This window comes from Canis lupus, chromosome 13 (genome assembly GCF_011100685.1).
Source record: "Canis lupus familiaris isolate Mischka breed German Shepherd chromosome 13, alternate assembly UU_Cfam_GSD_1.0, whole genome shotgun sequence".
NCBI classification, from domain to species: Eukaryota; Metazoa; Chordata; class Mammalia; order Carnivora; family Canidae; genus Canis; species Canis lupus.
This window is the reverse complement of record NC_049234.1, coordinates 44,256,110-44,280,766: the sequence shown is the minus strand read 5'-3', so window position 1 is coordinate 44,280,766 and position 24,657 is coordinate 44,256,110. Positions and strand designations below refer to the sequence as shown.

Sequence of the window (24,657 nt, the reverse complement as noted above, 5' to 3'; positions counted from 1 at the left end):
AGAGGGAGAAGTGGGCTCCGTGCAGGGAGCCGGATGTGGGACGTGATCTCAGGTCCCCAGGATCACGGGGACGGGAAGGTGGCACTAAACTGCTGAGCCACCCGGGGTTCCCATATATTCAGCTTTCAAGTTGTTTTGCACTTATGTAACAGATAAAAAAGGAAAAATTAGCTTCAATAATACATCGCAGGATTTGCATCCAAAGCAGAGCCATATGCAATTGTGTTCTAATTACTTTTATAACTTATTAATTTTATTTTTTAAAAGATTTTACATATTTATTTGACAGAGAGAGAGCACAAGCAGGGGGAGCAGCAGAAGGAGAGGGAGAAGGAGGCTTTCCACTGAGCAGGGAGCTCAATAGGATACCAGGACCCTGGGGTCATGACCTTAGCTCAAGGCAGATGCTTAGCCAACTGAGCCACCCAGGCACCCCTAATTGCTTTTTAATGGTTATAATCAGCAAAAGCTCTGTTTTAGTCCCTGTAGGAGCTACCAAGGCTATATAAGAGCTCATAATTGTTGACCTTAATGGAAAGCTTCTATGGTCAGTTTGCCAGGTGGAACACCTCTATAACACCATATAGAGGGTGTTATATGAAGGGTTGGGATGCTTATTTATCATAAGTTTTGAAAGGTATCATATTATGGTTCTATTTCAGGTCAGTGTTTCCCAAACTGGTGTACCTGAGCCTTAAAAATTGCTTGAGAAAAAAAATAATTTGACAAATGCTATCACATCTACTTTTCAGAGAGTTGCAATACATATTCACACATTAAAAGTTCTGAGAAATGCCACAGTTTTTAAAAAGACGAATTCATTTTGCTTAACTTGGTATTTCCTCAGAATTGTTCATTCCTCTACACCCCCACCTTTATTTATTGTTCACGCATTCTTTTTTATTATTATTATTTGGTGTAGTATGGAGCATCCTACGGAACTTCAGACATGCCCCCCATATTTTGGAAATGTTTTCACCAAGACATTTGTTTTTCTAATTTGGAACTCCCTCTTCAGAAAAGCTTGTAGCATATGGTTTTACACGAACAGCATTTTCATGGGATGTAGACTTTAGGGAGTATTGCTGTGGATTTAGGAGGGAATATTTTATAGAGCACCCACAGTAGGGAATTATAATTATAATTCACTAGAATTATATCCAAAAATGGGAAATGTGGTGGAATCTTTTCCTTCTCTTCTAATGTGGCCCATGGGGGCATTATTAAAATTCCGCATGGGCCTCTGCCCCAGTGGTGGGCCAACACCGCTCATCATTACCTTCCTTCATTGCACGGAGCGCATCGAGCATTGCACTTTGCACAGTAAGAGATTGTGGCCACAATTTGCAATTGAATTTGAAGGAGTACATTTTCCTAGTCAGTGACTGAACAAAGCAGGCATCACTGTCCTGTAAGGCATAGAGCAATGTCCTGGGAGCCGAAGAGTTTATAGAGGAAGATACGGACTTTCCTCAGGAGCAGAAAAGTCCTATTTCCATGCCCATGTGCTCCAGTCAGCTGAGGAAATAAAATACATCCCTTCAGAAATTTTGTCTATGAAAATGCTTAGTTAGACGTTGAAAGCTTGGCGTGTAATTATTTCCAAACTCACAAGGACATTCGACTCTGAGTTTTAACAGGCAGTGCCTGGGGCATTTCAGTGCATTTATTGAGGGTGCCCCACTCCCAGTGGCCCCCCCCCCCCCCCCCGCAGTGAAGGCATAGGGTAAGTCCGAAATAGGGCATGGATGCCAATCAGAGCATGCATGCAGCCTACAGACTCCTGCGGGGGGGGGGGGGGGAGTTTTGGTAGGCCTACGCCGGCTCCCTGGGTGCACTGGCAGAGGAGGAGGGGGGTTGCCTTCCAAGAAAGGAAGGGAAGGAATTATTATTTGTGAGTCCCCTGATCAACTCTGCTAGAGGCATCTATTTACATGATCTGATTTAATTTTCAGCAAAGGAGGTATTACTCCTTTTGTAGAGACGCAGAGCTGAGGTTGAGAGTTGATGGATGACTGTGCCAGGAGTTCAGAGTGCAAGATTTGAACCTGGTCTTCTATTACTTGTTTGTTTGCCTTTTTTTTTTTTTTAATCAAAGTGTAGTTGACACACAATGTTATATTAGTTTTAGGGGTGCAACCCAGTGATTCAACAATTCTGTATGTTACATCAGCAAGCCAGGTATCCAGGACCTCTTCCTGACTTTCTCCCCTAACTGATTTTGTCACTTTTTTCAATCTCTTCCTAAGTGTTTGTAGCTTGAATGCATTTCCAACCACCTGGAACAATTCCAGTGGTGTAGTGAAAAGATTTTCAAAAATTAAAAGTTTTCTTTTAGAAAGTCCTCTCTCTGTGACTTTAGGCAGGTTACCCCCTCAATTGCAGGCTTTGTCCCGGAGGCTGGCTGCACATTAGCATCTGCAGGAAGGCCCACCTGCAGGGATCCTAACTCAGTTGGTCTGGAGGTGGAACCCAGCAGTACCTTTGCAAAACTGCCCGGGCAATTCCAATATGCGGCCAGATTTGAAACCACTGGACTAGGGAGTATCTAGTGTCTCTTTTGTTACTCACATCCTATCACTTTTTGATTCTATAGCCAGCTCTAGAACAGTGTCTGGTACATAGCTAGTCCTTAGCAAATGAATAATGGCTGTCACAAAGCAAAGAGCTTTAAGGAAAAGAGTTGTCACAAAGAAAACAGCTGCCCCCTTATGCCACGTAAAATCACTGTCAAATATTTTTGGAAATCATTTGCTCGAATTTAGGGTAAAATTGGTTGACTTGTATTTTAGTATAATTATACTACATACTATACTAATTATACTATGTACTAATTATACTGGGTTAACTACTTATTCTGAGTCTAACTAATTATACTAATCACCACAAAGTGTAGTGGTTACTCCTGCAAGCTCTTGAGTCAGGCTGCCTGGGGCTCCTATCTCTTCTTTACCATTTCCTGCTTCTGTGAATTTGGGGAAGTCACTCAATCTATCTGGGCCTGAGGGTCCTCATCAGTAAAATGGAGACAATAACAGTAACTGTCTCTAGAACTCTTGTGCGGAATAATGAACCCTCGGCTAAGCAGCACATAGACTGTCGTCTGTCTGGCATGTGATATCTCTGAAGGAATGCTAAGTTATTGCCATTTTATTCACCACATCTTCCCTCACCTCCATCTTGCACCTCACCTCCATCCATCCCTGCCCCGAACCTCTCACCTCCAGACTGTATAGGATGACCACTTGAAGTCTTGGAGACAGCTGATAAAGGTCAGGGGATATGCTGAGGAAACAGAAACACTAAAATATGCACAATGGCTTTATTATTTTTTTGTTTAGAAGATTTTTATTTATTTGGGGGGGCAGAGGGAAAGAGAGAGAGAAGCAGACTCCTCACTGAGTGTGGAGCTGGACACAGGGCTCGGTCTCACTACCCTGAGATCATGACCTGAGCCAAAACCAAGACTCAGATGCATAACCAACTGAGTCACCCAGGTGCCCCAAATATCCACAACAGCTTTATTTTATTTTATTTTTTTAAATTTTTATTTATTTATGATAGTCACAGAGAGAGGGAGAGGCAGAGACACAGGCAGAGGGAGAAGCAGGCTCCATGCACCGGGAGCCTGACGTGGGACTCGATCCTGGGTCTCCAGGATCGCGCCCTGGGCCAAAGGCAGGCGCCAAACCGCTGCGCCACCCAGGGATCCCCCACAACAGCTTTAAAACCAGCACCAGGTGAAGCTGTTTTAGAAAGGAGGCAACCCAAACAGCATGAAATAAAAACTGGTGTTCCAGATGATGTTTCTAAATCACCCCAAATGACCATATTTACTGTATCCTTTTTACTAAGGCAGGGATGCCAGTAAATACCAGAAATATTTCCATTAAAATAACAAAAAAGGAAAATATTGCATTCTACAATGAAGGAAGGAGCTTCAGATGTCTGGAAAATTCACTTCTGTTTAGTAACCATCTGTTACACGAATCGATAAAACTTGAATATACTTGAATATTCTAGAAATCCTGCTACATGTGAAGCATGTTCTCGATACCCAGGAAATACAGAGATTGTTAAGACATGGGTTCTTTCTGCATGAGTCTTTGAGTCTAATCAGAGAAATAACATATACACATGGAGATCATTGAATACAGTACTTTAAGGCAATATGATAGAGGAGATGTCATAAAGGAAAAGAATTGGTGTAAACAAAAAGACAAGGCAGGTAGGTCCTTTGAGTATGACAAAGACAGCATCATGAGGAGTTATGTTGGTGTGGAGAAAGCTGTTGGAAAGATGGGATTGAAACCAGGCCTTGGACACAAGTGATGTTTGGAAAATCTAATTCAGTGGTTCTGAAGCGAAGGCAGTTTTGAGGTGTACGGAGACATACTTGATTGTCACAGGTAAGGACTTTGGAGGACGTGCTGTTGGCATTTAGTGGGTAGAGGTGAGAGATGCTGTTCAACATCCTACAATGCACGGGATAGTGCTCACAGCAAAAATTACCCACTCAAAATCGTCAGTAGTACTGCTGTGGAGAAGTCTTCCTTCAGGGCTAGGAGTCGTCAGTCAGAAGAACCCGGGGTGTCAAGAAACCTTGGTAACTGCAATGAGTTGGGCAACTGTGGGCAAACCAAGTAACCTCTCTGGTCATCTCAAACCGAGGGCGCCCCTGGGTGGAAACTGAGCCTCCATACTTGAATCTTGAGGCAACACAATTATGTTTAAAGACTCATAGAGACTGAGCTAAAAGAATGAAGCTCTGGATGAAAGGTGTTCTGTTCTTAAATTTTCTCCTTTAATGATAATTTTAAGGGACAAGAGTTAATAACTAGTGTAAGATACCAAACAGAAATGAGTATCAACATGCAAGAACTTCAGAAGTAACATTTGGTATCAGGTACTCAAGAAGAAAAAAAAAATCCATATCTAGAAAAACATCTACCTTAGGTTACATAAAATTATGCTTGTGTTGAGCAAGGAAGTCACAGCAAAAGGCTTTTGAAAATTTTGATTTGTTGGCCCTAAATTGTGCTGGCAACATCTCTTTTCAGTTCAAATAAACATTTATTCCAATAAAAGGAGGCACTGTGATCTTTGCTACTTGCTATTCATTTCTGCTAGGCGGGGCCTCGGGTTAAGGTTTTGTGTGTTTACTAATCACACAGACCTTAGGGAGGTGACAAGTTGTTTTCCAAGGGCAGCTAATTTTGTATCTAAACTCTGAAAACGGCTTCTAACCAAGTAAGTCATCATGATGGAAAAGTTGAATCTGCACCTGTGTGAATAATAATGAATTTTTTTAAATGCTTGAGTCATCTCCGTTTATGAAATAAATGTTTATTTTTATGAAATCACTTAATAAATGACAGCGTTAATTTAAAGAATATCTAGGACAGGGTGTTTTGATATGAATTACCAGGGTTTTCAGAATGGGCCTCATAGAGGGGATGCATGAATCTTTGGAAATTTTTGATGTGTTCCAAGGTTAATCAGATTCTAAAAGGAGTATGTGATTCTCTAGTTTTACCAACCAAAAAAAAAAAGTGTGCTGCTAAAAAAAAAAATTAACTCATATGGTTAAAATATGTCACCCTTCCACCTCACCCCCTCCTCTGGGGAATGCAAATACTTTTGCACTGATGGTCAGGTTACGGCCCCTGGTTTTTGCTGATTCTAGCATACTAATTCGAAACTTCCCACAAGAGTAGTTTAGATGAAAAAACAGAGCAAAAATCAAAAAGACCTAAAACTTCCCAAGGAAATGTATATATTTTGATGCACAAATTCCTCAACTCTGCTCAGTGGGCAGGAGACCAAAGTTGTAACCTTTCTCGACTGGACTAGCAGGAGTGCCCAGGCAGTGGGGTGCAGGGTGAGGAGTTAGCACCCTCTGCTGAGTGGGAAGAAATAGTCCTGTCGAGTGAAAACTAGGACCTCTTTTTAGTGCATTTTCCCTTATGATGGTCATCCTTGTTATTAAAACTATTCAGCCTGGGGGAAATTAAAAAATGAAAAGTACTTACAAAGTTCTGCATGTGTTATAAGTGTGAGCATATGTGTAGGCACGTATGTGTGTGTGTTGTCCACATACACACCCTTTTAATGTGGACCCTGAACAGATGGTCCCTAAGGCTCTTTACACTTTTAAAATGATGTAATCCTAAAAGTATTTAAGTAGCTTCTTCGAAGAAGGCTTCAGGAAATAGAAATTTATAATTCATGTAGTAATAAGTATAATATTTTTTAAAAGATGTTTTAAAAAGATTTTATTAAAATAAAAGAGACACAGGCAGAGGGAGAAGTAGGCTCCCTGTGGGGAGCCCGATGCAGGACTCGATCCCGCAACCCCAGGATCATGACCTGAGCCGAAGGTAGACGCTCAACTGCTGAGCTACCTGGTGCCCAACAAGTATCATATTTTGATGTATGTGGCTAACAGTTTAATTGATCAATGCCCAAGAATTTTGATCCTTGTCAAAATTCAAATTATCATGGAGTTTGGGATGTTTATAGTGAAAAGTACCCATCACCAGTCATGTAAGATGCAGACATAGGCTTGAGGAGAAACCATCAGCTAGAATTTAGGAGACTGGACTATTGATCATTAAACTTAATTCGCTTTTTGTTGTTGTTGTTGTTAAAGATTTTATTTATTTATTTGAGAGAGGAGAGAGAGAGATGGAGAGCAGGAGCATGAGTAGGGAGGAGAGGGAGAAGCAGGCTCCCCCCTGAGCAGGTTGCTTGACGCGGAGGCTCGATCCCAGGACCCCGGGATCATGACCTGAGCCGAAGGCAGACGCTTAACTGACTGAGCCACCCACCCAGGTGCCCCCATTTAATTGATTTTAAATAACAGAAAAGATAATACATTCAAGAAATCTCATTTCTTATTAAGTGCAGGCTTCTTTACACAGATTAAATTAAAACATTGTTATAGCTTCATGAGGTGCAATTTCCATACATATGTTATCCCATTGATTTGTAGTAAATTTATAGAGTCGTATGACCATCACCACAATCCCCTTCTCGAACTTCTTCAACTCCTCTCAGATTCCCTCCCACCTGTTTGTAGCCAATCCCACTTCCACTCCTCCAGCTACAGATAACCGCTGCTCTGATCTCTGTCTCTCTAAGTTTTCTTTTTCTAGGAATTTCATAAATGGCTTGTACAATATGTAGTCTTTGTATCTGGTTTCTCTTATTTAGCATAATGATTTCGAGGTTCATCTATGCTCTCGCACGTATCAATAGTGTGATAGTTTTTTTTTTTTTAGCAGTGTGATAGTTTTAATTTAAGCTGGATAGTATTTCATCATTTGAATATTCTATACTTTGTTTATTCATTCACCAGCTGGTGAGCGTTTGGATTGTTTCTAGTCTTTGGCTATTGTGTATAATGCTGCCATGAACGTTTACATCCAAGTCTTTGTGTGGATGTCTATCTCATTTCTCTTGGGTAGATTTCTGAGGTTGGAATTCATAAATCGTATGATAAGGCTATAGTTAACTTTATGAAAAGCTACCATACTGCTCTCTAGTGTGGCATTACTGCTTTACATCCCCACCAACTACATATGAGAGTTTCAGTGTCCCAAAAGCCTTGCTAATACTTGGTATTTTTTAAAAAATTATTATTATAGCCACCTTAGGGGATATGTAATGGTACCTCGTTATGGTTTTAATTTGCATTTCCTTAATAACTAGTTCTATGGAGCACCTTTTTTATGTGCTTATTAGCTATTTGCACATCTTCTGTAAAGATTTTCTATTCGACTCTTTTGTGGATTTGTAATTGAGTTGTCTGATTATTGACTGTAGGAGTTCTATATATATTCTGGGTCTAAGTGCTTTGTCAGATACATGATTTGCAACTTTTATTTCAGTATGTGCCTTGTCTTATTATTTTCTTAATAGTATCTTTTGAGACACAAATATTTTTTACTTTAATGAAGTCCATTTACTATTATTTTTTTTAATGGCTTGTGTTTTGGTCATTATATCTAAGAATGTGGTATATCCAAGGATTCTTCCAAGGTCAAAAAGATTTCTTTTTCCTATTTTTTTTTCCTAGAGGCGTCATAATTTTAGCTCTTACATCGAAGCCCATGATCCACTTTGAGAAAATTTTTGCATACAGGTTGAGGTAAAAGCCAGACTTTGCAATTGGCCCACCACCATTTGTTGAAGAGCACTATTTCTCCATTGAATTATGTTGGCATCTTACATATATTAATTTGCATTACACAGATTTATTACTCTCTTCCCCAAACCCTATTAAGCAATTGATCTTATCCCAATGTCATAAATCGCTTCACAGGCTCATAGATTTTTAACGAATACGCTCAAGTTCCCACAGCTAGTAGATGGTGGAACCAGGATACTCAACTATCTGGTTTACCCACGTACAAGATCTACCTTATTAAAATTTCATTGCATGTTGCTTACTTCAATATTAAACGTTAAGCTCCCTGCGGTTACACATCCCTTAGTCTTATCCTGCCACTGTAATCTAGTCCAGTACTGCTTATTCGAGGGTCCTGTTATGAAACACTCAGTTGACTTGAGTGATAAAATTTGTGTGAAAATAACAACCTTATAATCTAAATAATTGTTTCTCTCAATTATGTTTATGCTTATCATTGCCAAAACTAGACTTTCATTTTAAAGGAAACAAGTACTCACTCTCTATTAAAAGTCATTCATTCTGCATGAGCACGAGCTTCATTATGAACCTAGTTCATTCAACTAGGTTGAGAGTGTTACTTGTTATAAAGGAACTTTCATATTGACTGTACAGTGGATCTCACATAAAGACTTTCAGAAAGTGATAGAAGCATCAGCTTGGAAGCCAGGAGGTCCTCGTCCTGGCTCTGTAGTAACCCATGTGACCTTGAGCAAGACCTTGGATCTCTCTGTACCACAGTCTCCCCACTGGTAAAACAGTAGATGTGGACCCGGTAACCATTATGATTTGCCTCTCATGATGTGCTCTTGTTAAATGAAGTACTACTGTAACACCCTGCTCTGCTCTGGTGACACATCAGTGGCTTCTCTTATGTGCAGACTGCAGCGAGAATCTCTTCCACTGTCACACGGGCAAGTGCCTTAATTACAGCCTCGTGTGTGATGGATACGATGACTGTGGGGACCTGAGTGATGAGCAGAACTGTGGTAAGTAGGCTTGTTTCCCTAAAGGTTTTCATTTAAAGTTACAGAAATGTATAATCCAGAACTCGTAGCTCTGGATTGTTGTTGTTAAAGTGATTAGCAAATTAAGTTAGAAAATGATTGGTTTCTTAATTTTTAGAAAGAGTTCGTTTTCTTCAATTACTGGTCTCAGTCACGTCTTATGTGTAAATGTAATATTTCTCATATAGACTCATAATAAGGAGGTGCTTAAGAAGTGGAGTAGAAAGATGGGTTACAGTTGTTAATATGGTAATAATTTTTTCCTCCTTGAAAGTGTTCTATTTCTCTTTTTGGTTGGAAGCAATGGCTCATATTTAGATTTTGAGCTCTAGAGCAAAACTTGGCAGGCACATATTGTCATGTGTCTGATCCCCTCATTATATGCAACCAAGGACCCCTCCTTTATTTGATTGCCAAGCATTGCAGGGACAGCTTCTGCAGTGGTGATATATAGGGTTAGGACACGCACATTTATTTTATGTACAAAATCTGATCTGATCTTTTAAGAAAATGAACCTGCCTGCTACTTTTAAGTTTACACCTATAAACAACATCTTCCCAATTCCCCACCCCAGACCTTGGTAGCTACCATTCTACTCTTTGTTTTGTTTTGTTTTGTTTTGTTTTGTTTTTTTACAAATTCAGCTAAGATTCCACATAAAAGTGCTATCACACAGATATTTGTCTTTTACTTTGACTTACCTCACTTAGCATAAACACACAATGTTATATATCCACTACATCTTAATAAATAAAAGGATGAACCTACTATTTAAAGAGCTGTGTTCAGTTGTGAATGCCATCTCATGAATTAAAAGCAGCAAACTTCCTTTTCCTTATTTACCTTCTTGACTTTGTGGTTGACCTTTAGAATTTTTAAGTAGTGTATTATTATTTTTTTTAATTTTTATTTATTTATGATAGTCACACACACAGAGAGAGAGAGGCAGAGACACAGGCAGAGGGAGAAGCAGGCTCCATGCACCAGGAGCCCGACGTGGGATTCGATCCCGGGTCTCCAGGATCGCGCCCTGGGCCAAAGGCAGGTGCCAAACCGCTGCGCCACCCAGGGATCCCTAAGTAGTGTATTATTGAGTGACGTGAGGACTTTGTAATACGAACAAAAAGGCAGGCTAACAGGAGGAGATACCCTGGGCAAATAATGTGAAATAATATTCAGCATTAGAAAATGTTGAAGCAGGTGTTGGGGAAGGATCAGAGAAATGCCTTGGAGTGGCCAGTGTCAGAAGTGGCCCCATACTGGGAAACTAGATAGTTTCTAGAAGCAGCTGTCTAGCTGCCCCCTCACTACATCCATAAAAATATTGTTAATGTGCATATGTACAAATAATCCCACATGTTAGTAGGTAGATATGGATTCTCTTTGGGGACTGAGTAATCATGGGACAAATAATGAGAGGCAGTTTTGATTGTATATATCATAGAATTTAGAGTTGGAAGAGGCCTTACAGGTGATCTAATCCAAAACCTCCTTTTAGTAGTGAAATCACTGGAGAAAAGAGAAAGGGAAGTGTGGGGGATTGGGTGGAGGGCTTGGGTGTAGCTTGGTAGTTGGACAGGTCAATGGAGAAGGCTAGGGTATAGTTACTGTGTGATCAAGAATGGTCTTACCACTCAACCTAATTCCTCTGAAGATGGTAGGATGTCACGAAATGTGCTCTTGGGGTGACTTTGCCCCTATGCACTGGTAATTATTTCCCTTAGGTCAGTCTTTGCCCCCAGCTGCCCATTGTTAGCAGGCTGAGCATGTGGTGGTTCTTCTGGTTTCTGCGCTGGCATCTGATCTATTATGTCTTTCTTCTTTTCCCTGCACTCCATCTTCCATACACCTTACTTTATTGATCAGTTTGTCCTTTCAGATCCATGGTTGCTCTATGAGTCTGTGTTAGTGGCAGTGGCACCGTTAACAGATACTCATAATAGTTCCCCAGTATTGAATCTGTCACCTGTGAATCCATATACTTCTTTTAAAGTGTTATTTATATTAAGGTTATTCCACTTCTCGTGGTAAAGAATACTATAGGTTCTGCTCTTTGTGAGAAGAAACATTGCTTGATTCCTTTTTTTTTTTTTTTTTTCTCCAGGAATGTATAGTTTGGGGAAGAGGTTAAATCCAGGCTAAAAAGAATCATGAAAAAAATATAAATATTCCGGATTTCTTACCCAGCAGTTTTTTTTTCCCATATGAATGTACATATTAAGATAGAAAGAATAGAAAATAGAAAGCAAAGCTAAGCATTGGGGAAAATGGAGATATTTGCCTTCCCAATTTTCCATAGAGAGGTGGTTACAATTCTTAGAAACATGGTAGCATGGTCACAAATACATCCAATCAGCTATCTACATTGTGAAATCTACACCGCAGTTCTGTTTATTTTAGCCACTGTACAAATCAAGTGTTTTCCATAAGGAAAGAAAACAACAAAACAAAACAAAACAAAAAACAGGAACTATGGGTCCTGAGAAAGCTGGCCACTTGTTACTCATCTGAAAAACAGACGGGTCTTACCCCACAGAGATAGTGGTCAGTGGGTCACGTGCTTGTGTAGGCGGTGGCATTTTAACTGTGCCAGGCCCATCATAGAAAAACTATTAACGAAAAAAAAAAAAAGGAAAAAGAAAAAGTATTAACGATATTGGAACAATTGGAACAGACTCTGTTCACCTGGAGCTAGGAGTCATTCCATTCCAAGCGTTTGTCATGCTGATTTTCTACATCCCCACGAGTTTTTGTTTTCTCCAGATTGCAATCCCACAAAGGAGCATCGCTGTGGAGATGGGCGCTGCATCGCAATAGAGTGGGTGTGCGACGGTGACCATGACTGTGTGGATAAGTCTGACGAGGTCAATTGCTGTGAGTGCCCTGAGGATTTCCATTTGCTTGTTGTTTTTTTTTTTTTTTTTTTCATTTTTACCCATTTAGACAAATAGACTATCCAGCATTCAAAGGGAAGGTCGTTATATTTTGAGTCTAATCTATAAAGATGATAATTCAGCAAAGTGATGACAATACCAATGTCATGTCTCTGGCTTGCACATGTCTCTCCCCAGCCCTCCAAGCTTAATTTGGCAGCTCTGGCCAAGCAGGTGTCTGTTTTCTCCATCGCTGGCCACGCAGCTCCTGTCTGCAATGGTGACCTTGTCAAAGGAGATGTTCTTCCCAAAGATTGAGGAATTTTTCCTGCCAACTGCATATGAGCAGTTAAGCTTCCCTGCATGAGGGTCCAAATATGTTCTCAGGCACCATTTGTGGGAGGACATGGAGAGAATTGCCAGAGAGAAGCAAGCTCTCATAGAGTTCATAGAGTTACACAGAGCCCACGATAATAATTATAACTTTATGGGCTGTTGTGTTTCTGGGTGAGTAAACAGTCTGGAATCTTGAAGCTAGGTGTTAAAAGAGAGCAATGTTGACCCGAAAGAGTTAATATGATGCATCTTACGCATGCTCAAACTCATTAAAGTTTTTATCCCATCCTTTACTGTCTAATAAAAATAGACAAAGTGGATTATTTAGTTTGCCTATAATTAAAAGCAAAAAAAGAAATCTGGCTTGCATGATTTCTGACATTAGAAAAGTCATCTAAATTAATTAACAAATGCAATGCCCAACTATCCCCTTCCCAAATTGAGTTGGAACTGGAAATATCACTTGAGTCTTGTTGGCGGACATAGTGGAACAGAGTGGGCTGCAGCTCCATGGATCTTGGGGAAGCTGGGCCTGGGGCTCACGTCCAAGGATTCGGGTGCTGACCCTTGGTTCAAGCATAGGGAGCGGTGACACGGCCAGTAACTCAGCGAAGGTTGAGGCCACATGATACAGGGGTTTCTGAGGCTCCAGGAGACAACAGGGATGCAATGTAGGCAACCTGGAGGAAGGCAGGTTAGTAACCAGGTGACCATCCTGACTGGCAGGTGTCCTAAGCAGGCGTTGACATCGGGTGTTTCTTGTGTGCAGGGTCCTGAGTTCTTTGACACACGTCATTTTGTCGGCCCCTTAGATCAGGTTGGAATAAAGGGAAATCCTTGGGCATTTTCAGTAAGATGAGAGGAGACCAGGAGCTTGCCTTCCCATTCCGGCACCAGCTTTTAACAGTCTGTAACTTTGAGACAACACGAACCTCTCCAGACTTCAGGGTCCTTGTTCTACAGCCTTGGCTCGTGCGCAGCGGCAAGCCCGTCCCAGGGCCTGAGGTCAGGTGCACACCCGCCTAGCACGTGGCTACCGAACCCCAAGCCTTTAACCCGTTGTGACCTCTGGGTGGTAGTGAAGCCACGATCGTGAGCCTCATTAGCACAATTTCTCACCGTGTCCTGATGGAGAAAAAGTTCGTTGTCAGTAAGCCGGGCGGAGTAAGGCAGGGAAGAGTCTAGAAAGAAAACCTGCTGTTCCCCAAACCGCTTGGCCTGAGGCAGATTCGTGGCTCGCTCCTTCGCGGACGGGACCCTGCAGACACTCGGGGCGCGTCACTTGGTGATGCTGGGCGGGCGTCGTGTCCCACCCGCGGACAGACGGACGGACGGACCCGGGCGGGGGACCGGGGGTGAGGGTGAGCGCCGCCGCCTTCCGCAGCCTGTCGCAGCCAGGGCCTGGCGGAGTGCCGCAGCGGGCAGTGCATCCCCAGCACGTTCCGGTGCGACGGCGACGAGGACTGCAGGGACGGCACGGACGAGGAGGACTGCGGCGCCGGTGAGTGTGCGGCCGCGGCTGGCGGAGCCGGGGCTCACAGGGGCCCGCAGGAGGCCTAACAGGTGCCGCCTGCGTGCACCTGCTTCGCGAGCCTATGTGGTGCACCTGCTTCCCTACACCCCCGTGGTGCACCTGCTTCCCCACCGTCTCCCCGCCCACCGTGGTGCACCTGCTTCCCGACCCCCCCGCCCCGTGGTGCACGTGCTTCCCAACCCTCCGCCCCCCCCCCCCCGTGGTGCACCTGCTTCCCCACCGTCTCCCCCCCCCCCCACCGTGGTGCGTGTGCTTCCCCACCGTCTCCCCCCCCCACCGTGGTGCACGTGCTTCCCCACCCCCCACCCCGTGATGCACGTGCTTCCCCACCGTCCCCCCATGCACGTGCTTCCCCACTGTCTCCCCCCCATGATGCACGTGCTTCCCCCCCGTCCCCCCCCCCGTGATGCACGTGCTTCCCCACCGTCCCCCCGCCCCGTGATGCACGTGCTTCCCCACCGTCTCCCCAACCCCCCACCCCGTGATGCACGTGCTTCCCCACCGTCTCCCCACCCCCCATGCACATGCTTCCCCACCGTCCGCCCCCTCCCCCCGTGGTGCATGTGGTCCCCGAGCCTCTCGCCCTGAGATGTCCTTCCGGGCGGGGGCTGAACCCTTGCGCAGCAGGGACCTTCAGGTCACTGTTGGGGCAAAGTGAGCAGGGTGGTGATGGGACAGCTGAATCCGGGGGACTCCCGTTGAATGAGATTAGGTTCCAGTTAGGAACTGGAGGAACTGGCTTCTGCAAGTAAACGTGAAAAGCTCCTAAAGTAACTGAGGTCAGAGAAGCTTGCCTTTCCTTCCATCCTTCCATCCTTTCATTCTTCCTTCCTTTCTGTTCAGCAGTGTCATTTTATTTTTTAAGTTTTTATTTAAATCCTAGTTGGTTAGTGTGCAGGCTAGTAACTGGCTTCGGGAGCAGAGGCTAGTGATTTAGTGGAGCCGTTTCATGCCTCGCATGACGGAGCCATTCGCTCCACCGCACTCGGAAAGGGGCGCTGGTGTCATCGGTGAAGCTCAAAAAGAAAAAGTAAGTCAAATACGTTGGTTTTTCAACAACATCTGTGTCAGAAAAGAAAGTTGCACGCTGATGGTTTGAAGCCCCACTTGGTGGAGAAGCATCTCTTGGCGCCGGGCTGGTAGGAGGCCCCGGGGACTTAAAAATCACTGCATTTGTTTATCAGCGACCTTGCCACCCACCAGTACGGCCTAGTCCTTAGGAAGGGGGTCGTGGGGCCCAGCTGCCCGGGGTCCAAGCACCAGCTCTGCTACCTTCTATCTGCTTGACTTGAGGCTGGTAACTGAACTCTGTTGTGTCTCAGTTTCTGTGCTGCAAACTCACAGGGTTGGCACAAGGTAAGTGTGAGCTATTACTACGTGGCTGTTGTGCAAAAACATGCCTTAATACAAAAAATATTTGTATCACAAATCAGCTACTGAGATTGGTCACCTGTAGCTAAATTAGTTTTGTCTTAATGAATACTGGTCATTGGAATAGCCTTAGTGAAAAAGCATTCCTGACCTAGAGGGAGACCCTTTTAATCACAGATTTAATACCTCAAACATCAGACGAGTGCTTCGTTTTACCAGTTTTAAAATTCAGAAGCAGATTCTTTTCTGGCCATGGGTTATTATGTGCATATCAGCCAAGCACCTCCTTTTGGGATTAAATTGTTCTTTCTACATAATTCGTCTCTGTTTGAGATAATTTTGGATTCTTCACTATGCAATGGTGAGATTTATAAATTATTTCCTTCAATGTGAGATGTAAGAAAGTCATATGATAAAGTGGATCAAAAGTAAAATTTTATCATCTATTACTTAATCTAATGAATTCAACTTAATAAATGTATTTATATGCCAATATGTGGTTAAGCACTGGGGATTTAGTGGCAAGCAAAAGAGCTGTTGGAGCTTCCAGACTCCTGGGGAAGATTGGCATGATACAAATAACCATGCAAGTCATTATCGAACTATGGAGTGGCATAGGCCATGAGGGAAAATTCAGGGAGCAATGTGCCATATATGGGATGCATGGCCTGGTACAGGGCCTCAGGGAAGGTTCTTTGAGGAAGAGATATTGGAGCTAAGATCTGAAGACTGAGTGGAGTTGACTCAACGAAGGAAAGTAGGCCTGGAAGAAAAAGCATTTCAGACACAGGGAACTGCTTGGTCAAAGGTCCCAGGGAGTAAAGGAGCAAGGCGTTATCATTCAGAGGGTACCCGGCTGAAGGGGAGGGTACTAACTTCAGAATATTGTCACCGGTGATCGCAGGCTGGCTGTGCTACAGAGGTTGGGGAGGGTAGTAGGAGCTACTCAAGACTGGGCCCTATGGGCCCTATTCACGATTCAGGACTTTACAGCCCTCAGGCGCTGCTCTCAGCCTTCCCGGTTAGCCTTTCTGAGGCTCTAGTGGTGCCAAACTGTGCCCTTCCCACTCCAGTCTTTGCATATTTTGCTGTCTGCTTGGGAAACCCATTTTACTTTCTTATGCCAACTTAACTCAACTGCCTTAAAAACTCCTTCGAGAAGCTTTTCCCTTACTATCCTAGTCTGCTGCTATTGCCTTACAGATACCTTCAGTGGCACAATGAATCACACAGCATTGTAAGGTTCTCTGTTCATGGCCATACCCCTAGTTGGAATATAAGCCATTTCACCTCTTTTATCTTTTAATGCTTCATGTCACATAAGTTTGTCCCATAGCAGGCACTCAATATCTGCTGAAAGAATGAATGTATGTTGTCTTATTAAATTTATTTAAGAAATGAAACTCATGGAAATTGGCCTGGCTTACCTTGCAAAGATGGTTTGACTCTGATGATATTAAAAAAAGAAAAAAAGAGTGGCATCTCTTTTCCTCAAGGCTATGATATATACTGTTGCACATTAATGGAAAGAGGTCAATATAATAAACACTGTGTCAGAATTATAGGTAAGAGTGATTATATGTATGTATATACACATACTGTCACTTACACTTAAAAACATCTTGCAAGATTTTCTAGACTCCAGATGACAAGTCTGAAAGTAATGGACTATAATGAGCAAGAGCTAGAAAGAGAATGAGCAGTGATTTATTACCTTATCCATTTAACCTACAAATGACCAGGAAATCAATGGGGAAAGCAGTTTCCTCTCTACATACCTTAAGGAAAAGCCATTAGGCTGACGCTACCGCTTTCATTCATTTGGAAACAAGAAACCCAATTCTCAGGTCATCGCAGCTAGGCCAGTGATACTTTCCAAGGACATAGAGAAAATATGGTTAGCAGCTGCATAGACTGGCACCATGACAAAGTATCCAAGGTGTATGGGTGTTGATGCCCTATTTATTTTTAGGGAAAACATTTTCCTTAGGGGGAAGACTAGAGTTGGGTGCAAATGAGTCCTTAAAATCATACCATTTGATATTCAAGATTCCAGGATCATTATGTTGGCCATTCTCTCCAGCCACTTAAATTTTATTTTGTAATCAAGTTTATTCACCCTGTATACATCAAACACTTTTTTTCTCCCCCATTGAAAGCAACAAGAGCCTGTTTCGTGGGATAGCTTGCCTCTCATTTCTTTGTTCCTGCGGAATCCTTTCGGAATAACTGTGTTGTATCTAGTTGCCAGGAAAATTAATGCAGAAAGTTACATGTTTAACCATGTGTTCAATATTTTTGGAGAAATTGGAAGGGAATTAAAGTTGTGTCATTCCTCTGCTCCACCAGACGTCCTTGATACTTTCAATCCTAGTGTAAGGAATTTACAGATGATGAAAGCAAATGTGCCTTTCCCCCCACCCCTTTGTAGGTCAGACTCCATGTCAAGAAGGTGACCAAAGATGCCTCTACAATTCCTGCCTTGATTCATGTGGTGGTAACTCTCTTTGTGACCCGAACCACAGTCTAAATAACTGTAGTAAGTACAGCAGCTGACAAGTGCAATCACTGTGTCAGGATATGCATTTAGCTTTTTTTTTCTTTTGAATTGACATTGAAATAAATGCTGAAGTCTGGATCCCTCCAGATGTGTGTGTGTGTGTGTACATATATATACACATATTTCTTTTTTCTTTTTTCAAGGTTGCATGTGGTAGCAGAAAAGAAACAAAATGGTCTCAGTTAACGTAAAACGAGAAACAAATGTGTCATTGTGAATGGCCTATAAATCCAGATGGCTTAATATCATTACCGTTCGTTTCAATTCAGCATCAGCTCCCATATATTACTTTCTTGGCTCCAACCATGAGCAGATGTTATCTTCTCTTTTAAGGCACGGCTTCAAAAATGGAGACTTTATGCCCAGGAGCAAATACAAAGTTCGTCTACACAGCCGCATCAAACGGTGGCAGTCCATCCTCCCAATAACATGTACTCTCACCTTTCCAGGAATTTTGCTGACCTGTCACAATCTTGTAGCTATTTGGGTAAATCGGCTCCCTCTAAATTAGCTTTCTGTAGGGGAATGACTGGGGAGGAGACGATGGGCAGGGATAGTAGTGGGCTATACGGGCTCTCGTGGGAAATTGAAACTGGATCAGAAAGCCCCGCAGGACTCTGATCTCTCTAGTGATGAGTCCTTACTTGGGGGCTGTGCTCTCATATTCGGCTCCCTTCTTTCACTTTTTGTCATTGATTTTTGGCCTCATCTTCAGCTCGGGGCTTGAGATTCAGAAGTAGGCCTGTCAGCTTTCAGTTAGTTGAAAGGCTGAAGGGTTAGGGTCCTGGTTTTACTTGGTGGCCTTTCTGCATCACAGTAGAGCTCCTAGGGACTGCTTCTGGAACCCCACGAGTGTGAGGGAGGCAGTCAGTGGAAAACCCAGATGGAGAAGAATTTTTTTTGCCTATTTTCATGAGGATTTGATAACTGTTTGGCTAACGGCACAATACCCAGCCCCTTTTCACTTCTAGATGAGAAAACAGTTGAGATAGAGACGTAAATCTGACCATCAAGGCATACTGCCATTTTATGCACTCTAAACTGATGTAAACGTGTGTGTGTATATGTGTGTGTGTGTGTGTGTGTGTGTGTTTTGGTTCTGTTGTTTCACTTTGCTTTATCCCCCCCAGTCTGCTCTGGAGCTTTTTCAGAAGTCTTTCTTTACCTCACCTTGAACTTGGCATGAGTAACTTTGAACAGTGACAAGGTCATCTCAAGGATACATGTTTATTATTAAGGTTTCAAGGGTCATCAGCATGGAATGGCACTTCATGTTAGATTTTTTTAAAAAAATGTTGAAAGAGCAGTGTTCGCCTGTGTGAGATTTGGGTGAGGAGTATCAGGTGTATGTTGTCCCATTTCCGGCATGTTTGAAATATGTCAAAATTTAGAAGTACGTTACACCTGTCAAGAAGAGAAGTGGAGAGAAGGGCACTGGGTAACCCTGGCTCATCTGGCTCATGTAGAGCGTGCGTACGACGTTCCAGGCTCTGGGAGGGGCACTGGGTACTTTAATGGCAAAGAAGGGAGACGTGATTTCTGCCTTCCTGGAGACAACTTTGCAGTGTGGGAGGACACACTGCCATCTTTCCATTCATGTCTTCTACATTAGTTTTCTCTTTAGGGTCTTTAAATGCACTCAGTGTCCCCAGCATCTCACTGTCTCTTCAGCTCCTTCATTTACCACAGATGTTCCTGCCTGGCTCTTTCCATATACACTCAGCAGACATTTGATCCTGTCCTCCTCTGAGTACCAGGCACTGGGCTAGTCACTGGTCCCTCACTCCTTCTGTGTTATTAAAAATAACTTCCAATCGAAAGTAAAGAAGTTTTTTTCTCATGTTTCAAAGAGCTTCGTGGTGGTACTTGTTGTACTTGGTTGTCTGTAAAGTTGGACCCGTAGCATCTTCTCCCAGAAAACTTCATGCACTTGAAAATGTGAGGAATTATTTGAAGATCTTTACCACTGGAGAGGCTATTATTACTTAGATTCCGGGGTGCAACTACACAGCATTGTCCTTTTGGGGGGAGCCTAAAAACCACATCTCTGATGACAGGGTGTACTGATGGGCTTGAAGCATCATAGTATCCCCACATCCACTCATAACCCAGAATCGTTACCGTGTTTGTGCCCTGCTGGGAGGCGAAATAAGAACATGTCCTTGCCTGAGGGAGTGGGAGCAGGCATGTTATTTCCCTTCACTCGGGTGTGAGGGACGAACCCATCACTTCCACCTTGTAGTATGCAATCAGACAACGGGGGAACCCCGTGGAAAGAGCAGTTCCTGGGCATGTGTCTCTCCCCACCGCTCTGTGCCCATGATCGCCGTGGCTGTGTGAAGCCAGGGATGGCCATCATACCCCAAGGATTCTCAGGTTCCTCACAGTGTTTCATCAACTGTTATTTCTACATGTTTACCCTTGTTTTTTTTCCCCTCCAATATTGAGGAATTGGACAGTTTTGTTCTTTGAATAATTTCCTACCACCCTCTCAATGCACTGCTTTTCCTTGAGATCTCAAGGAACGACTAGTATAGGGGTGTGATAAAGGACCCAAACACCATAATGGTTAAGGACTTCGGTCCTTGCGAGCAAATGGTAGATGAGAGGAGTGATCTCTTTCTAAAAGCTTTCCCAACTAATGAGTGAGAAAGAAATGATTGAATTAGAATATTACCATTTGGTCACCATTTGGTAACCAGTTGTTTCCATTTGGTGGCATGAATTGGTGAATTAATGGGTCAAGGCATGGCGCATCTACAGCTGCTGACATCACAAAAAGAAAGAAATCGGATATACTTTGCCTTCTGATGGAAGAACACCGTAGCACCTATTGTCTTACCTAAGGGATGAGACTTAATGAACCTGCTAGATTCAGGGTAGGAAGGGTCGGGGAATATACCTCACTTCACCAAGAATGTGTAGTCAGCAAAATTCAAACCCTGGCACACTCTACAGTCAAATCCCTGGGTTCTTCAAGAGTTAAACATTAATTAAAAATAAAAGGATGGAGGGGGAATCCAGATTAAGAGACTTAGAAGATAAAACAAGTTCTAAAAAATGGTCAGGCCTTTAAACTATAGTATTCAGGGTACAGGGCACACTTAGGAAATAAAACTATAAAGAAGAGGGATGCCTGGGTGGCTCAGGGGTTAAGCGTTTCCCTTTGGCTCAGGTCGTGATCCAGGGGTCCTGGGATCGAGTCCCACGTTGGGCTCATCGCAGGGAGCCTGCTTCTCCCTCTCTCTCTGTGTCTCTCATGAATAAATAAGCTCTTTAAAAAAACTATGAAGAACAAGGAGGTGATAACTATGAAACTCAGTAGTTACTCCATGGAGAAAGGAGAAGACAGGGTACACGGAGGACCATCTGGGATGTCTGGCAAAGTTCAATTTCTCGATCTAGGTGATAGGTGGGTGTTCACCTTATAAACCTCATGAAACTATTGAAGATAATGATAAATATCATTAAGAAAAATATAGAATTTGAGGCAAAGATGAATCTTAGACTATTATATATGCCGATGGACGTTGAAAGCGACATTTCCTCATGTAAGTGACCACCATCTAACACAGGACTTCCAGTGGCTTCTGAGTACTGCATCATCATGGCAAGGACGTAACATCACTGAGTTAACAATCCCATCTTTAGGTTGAATTTAACCAACGTGGTTTTAGACTTTGAAAGTTGGGACATCATTAAGACTCCATTAGGATCCATTTTTTCAGCGGAATTTATTAAACCTCATCTGTGTTCAGGACAATGTGCTAAGCACAGCCTCAAACTTGTGTTGAAAACAGTAAAGAGCCTCATGTCTGTAACACGACTGCCCTCTCGTGGCGATTGTAAGTCAAGCTAGGGACCCGGTGAGTCCAAGTCTTAAGATAAAAAAGCTTATTGATCCTGTGAATCCTAGAACCTGCGGTTGACAGGTATTTTGAGAGTCTATCTTGCTTGACACTCCGCGAGAAATGCCTTGTGGAGGAATAAAACACGAGATTCGATCGCCCTTATCACATTCAGAAGAGATTTCCAGAATAATATAGGACCGTCCCTGCATCCCTTCATCTTCCTTGGCTCGGAAACACTGAAGGCTTATAGCACATCCCAAATCAAAAGCGATATGGTTTCCACATACCAAAGAGAACAAATATCCATGTGGTAGGTCTACTAATCATCTAAATAAATTATACCAATAAACAGTTAAAACTTGATAGGGTGGTAGAGGAAGAGAGAGAAGGGAAAGGCATATACAAGGGAAAAAAAAGACTACATCAAAAACCTCTGTGAATTATCTCATTTTTGGGTGAAATTAAATCAGGAAAAATATAGTTAGAGTGGCATCTACTGACTTACAAGACGGTCATGATGAATAACTGAGCAACAAAAGCAAGTTGAGGAGTGACAGGAATGGTACGACTCTACGTTGGCAGAGGAAGCAAACACAAATCTCCATCCGTGTGTAGACACACCTGGAGATGTGAGCCAGCGAGAGGCAGGGAAGGATTCGAAGCCAGTCTGTTGTTTTTGAGGGTAGGTGAGGGAAAGGGGGGCAGGGAGACGGTGGACTTTTGCTTTATGTGTCTGGCATTGTTTTTATTGTCATGAGGAATATGTATTTTTTTATGATGCAAAATCAAAATATTTAAATGTTACTCCTCTTTTGTAAGTCCGTGGACATGATAAGCTGAGCCAGCCCCACACCTCTGTGTGTGTTTTTCTTCTCTGCACCCTCTACTCATTCTCAGGATTATGCCAGCTTGACGGTGTTCCCTCTTTTCCAGTAAATGGAGACTCTAATTGCACTTTGTCAGGAGGGCTTTTAATCAGACTCCTCCTCGGGGGCGCCTGGATGCTCAGTTGGTGAGGGTCTGCCTTTGGCTCAGGCCACAATCTCGGGGTCCTGGATTAAGCCCCAAGTTGGGCCTCCTGCTCGGTGGGGAGCCTGCTTCTCCCTCTCCCTCTCTACTCTTTCTCTTTCCCTCTCTCTCAAATCAATAAATAAAAATAAAAATAAAAAATCAGACTCCTTACCAACATCATTTCCTCGAAGCCCTCAGATGCTTTAAATTGAGCAGTGGTTCCAAGCTGTTTTGCTGTTTCACCCCAGTCCTTATTACCAGTCTTTCTGCACGTATCTCACTTGTTGGCCAAATCATCGAGTTTCATTAAATAATGACTCTTGGTCAGGCCTGGAGTCCTCGGGGGGCCTGGGCAGATTGCCCAGCGCACGTGCTTGCCTCTCACCCCCCAGTGGGGCCCAGCTCCTGCAGGCAGAGAGGGAGCGGGGGGCTTTGCCAGGTTCTCCCCAAACCCCGCTGATCCTGGGAGGGCTTCCTGCGGCCCCTTCCACCTGGCCCTCTGGGCACTTGCCGTTTTCTTCATGCCGCTGTTCTGGCCTCGTGTCCTGCCACCGCTACCAGAAAAACCCATCTTTCTTCCGATAGAGACGGTGGCGTGCCTTAGCGTCCCTAGTGTGGCAGGGACTATGTTTTTCATTCTCTTTTACATTTTAGGTGCCCAGGAGAGCTCCTGACACCGCCCACACCCCCCATCCTTCCTGCCTCCGTGGGGCACTGTGCGAGGGACAGACTTTGAGATTGAGAAATCAAGTCTCATTTCTCAAAAATCTCTGAATTAGAGGCTCCTGGGTGGCTCAGTCAGTTAAACACCTGACTCTTGGTTTCGGCTCAGGTCATAAGATCGAGCCCCTCGTCTGGCTCTGTACTCAGCACAGAGTCTGCTTGAGGTTCTTTCCCCCTCCCTTTTCTTTTGCCCCTCCCTCTCTGCTCCCGCCCCCCCCCAATCAATAAATAAAATCTTTTTTAAAAAATCACTGAATTATGCGGAGGATGCAAGTGAGTAAAGCATACAGTGGAAGGCAATGTGTATGCTTAAGATGCTGTGGTGCTCAGCGGAGACTCCTGCTGGGAGGCAGAGGGGGAGGGTGGTTGGCCAGCCAGGAAGGCTTCCCAGAGGAGGTGTCTGTGCAGAGTCCTACAGGCCAAGGAGGCATTGGCCTGGTGAGAAGATGGGAAAGGATCATTCCAGGCAGCAGGTGCTACATGCCCCCGGCAGCTAGAACCACAACTGCATTTGAGGGGTGATTACAAGTATGTCAGGAGGAGGAGATAAGAGAAGAGCCAACAGGACCCACGGGGGCATGTCAATCTTAAAATATTTGTTGTCACCAAGGAAATACCGCTGATGAGATAGTCTTTGGTGCTGAGGGTGGGAAGTCAGGCTGAGGTTGACGTGTGAGACAGGTTGGATGCCAAGCTAACGGGTTGGTATTTTGTCTCATTAGCCATGGGTGCCTGATGAGAGCTCAGCCTCCTCTTGCCCTGAGATCGTGTAGCCTTATGTTGAAACCAACTGATCAACAGTCAAATGTAGAGAAGGAAATAATCTTGTCTATTTAACCAAATTCATTGATGTTTTTTTAAATGGCTGTGAAGATGAGGGGATGTCTTCATTAAGAGGTAATGAATAAATCAGAAGACAAAATGGGTCAAAGGAAACATTAAAAGAGAGTCACTTTCAGATCAGTTGAGCCGAGGGAAAAAGTGAAGAAAGACTTTCTCCGACGTGCATACTGGGCGCTGTGCTAGCAGCTGCCTCTACTGAAGTGATTCCTGGCTTGGTAGTTCTTTAACCAAATTCTTTATCTTCTGATGGAAGTTATATTCTGTTTGCATTCTAGTCTTAGTTATTATTTTTAAAAGACGGTAGGATAGATTTCAATTTCATAAGTATTTAAGAAATTGTTTTATATATGAAATTT

The 24,657-nt window shown here is 43.4% G+C and overlaps 1 protein-coding gene across 4 annotated transcripts in view; it reads left to right on the top strand.

The window, feature by feature from the left end:
- CORIN (corin, serine peptidase) overlaps positions 1-24,657 on the top strand; it is a 229,110-nt gene that overhangs the window by 148,559 nt on the left and 55,894 nt on the right. For 2 of the 4 annotated variants that reach the window (XM_038556027.1, XM_038556025.1), the window contains 4 exons: positions 9,073-9,180; positions 11,963-12,073; positions 13,793-13,909; positions 17,745-17,852. The exons of 1 other annotated variant lie outside the window; for it this stretch is intronic. In XM_038556027.1, coding sequence (XP_038411955.1) covers positions 9,073-9,180; positions 11,963-12,073; positions 13,793-13,909; positions 17,745-17,852 — 444 coding nt within the window. The remainder of the gene's footprint in view (positions 1-9,072; positions 9,181-11,962; positions 12,074-13,792; positions 13,910-17,744; positions 17,853-24,657) is intronic. One more of the 4 variants, XM_038556026.1, reaches the window with a different exon arrangement.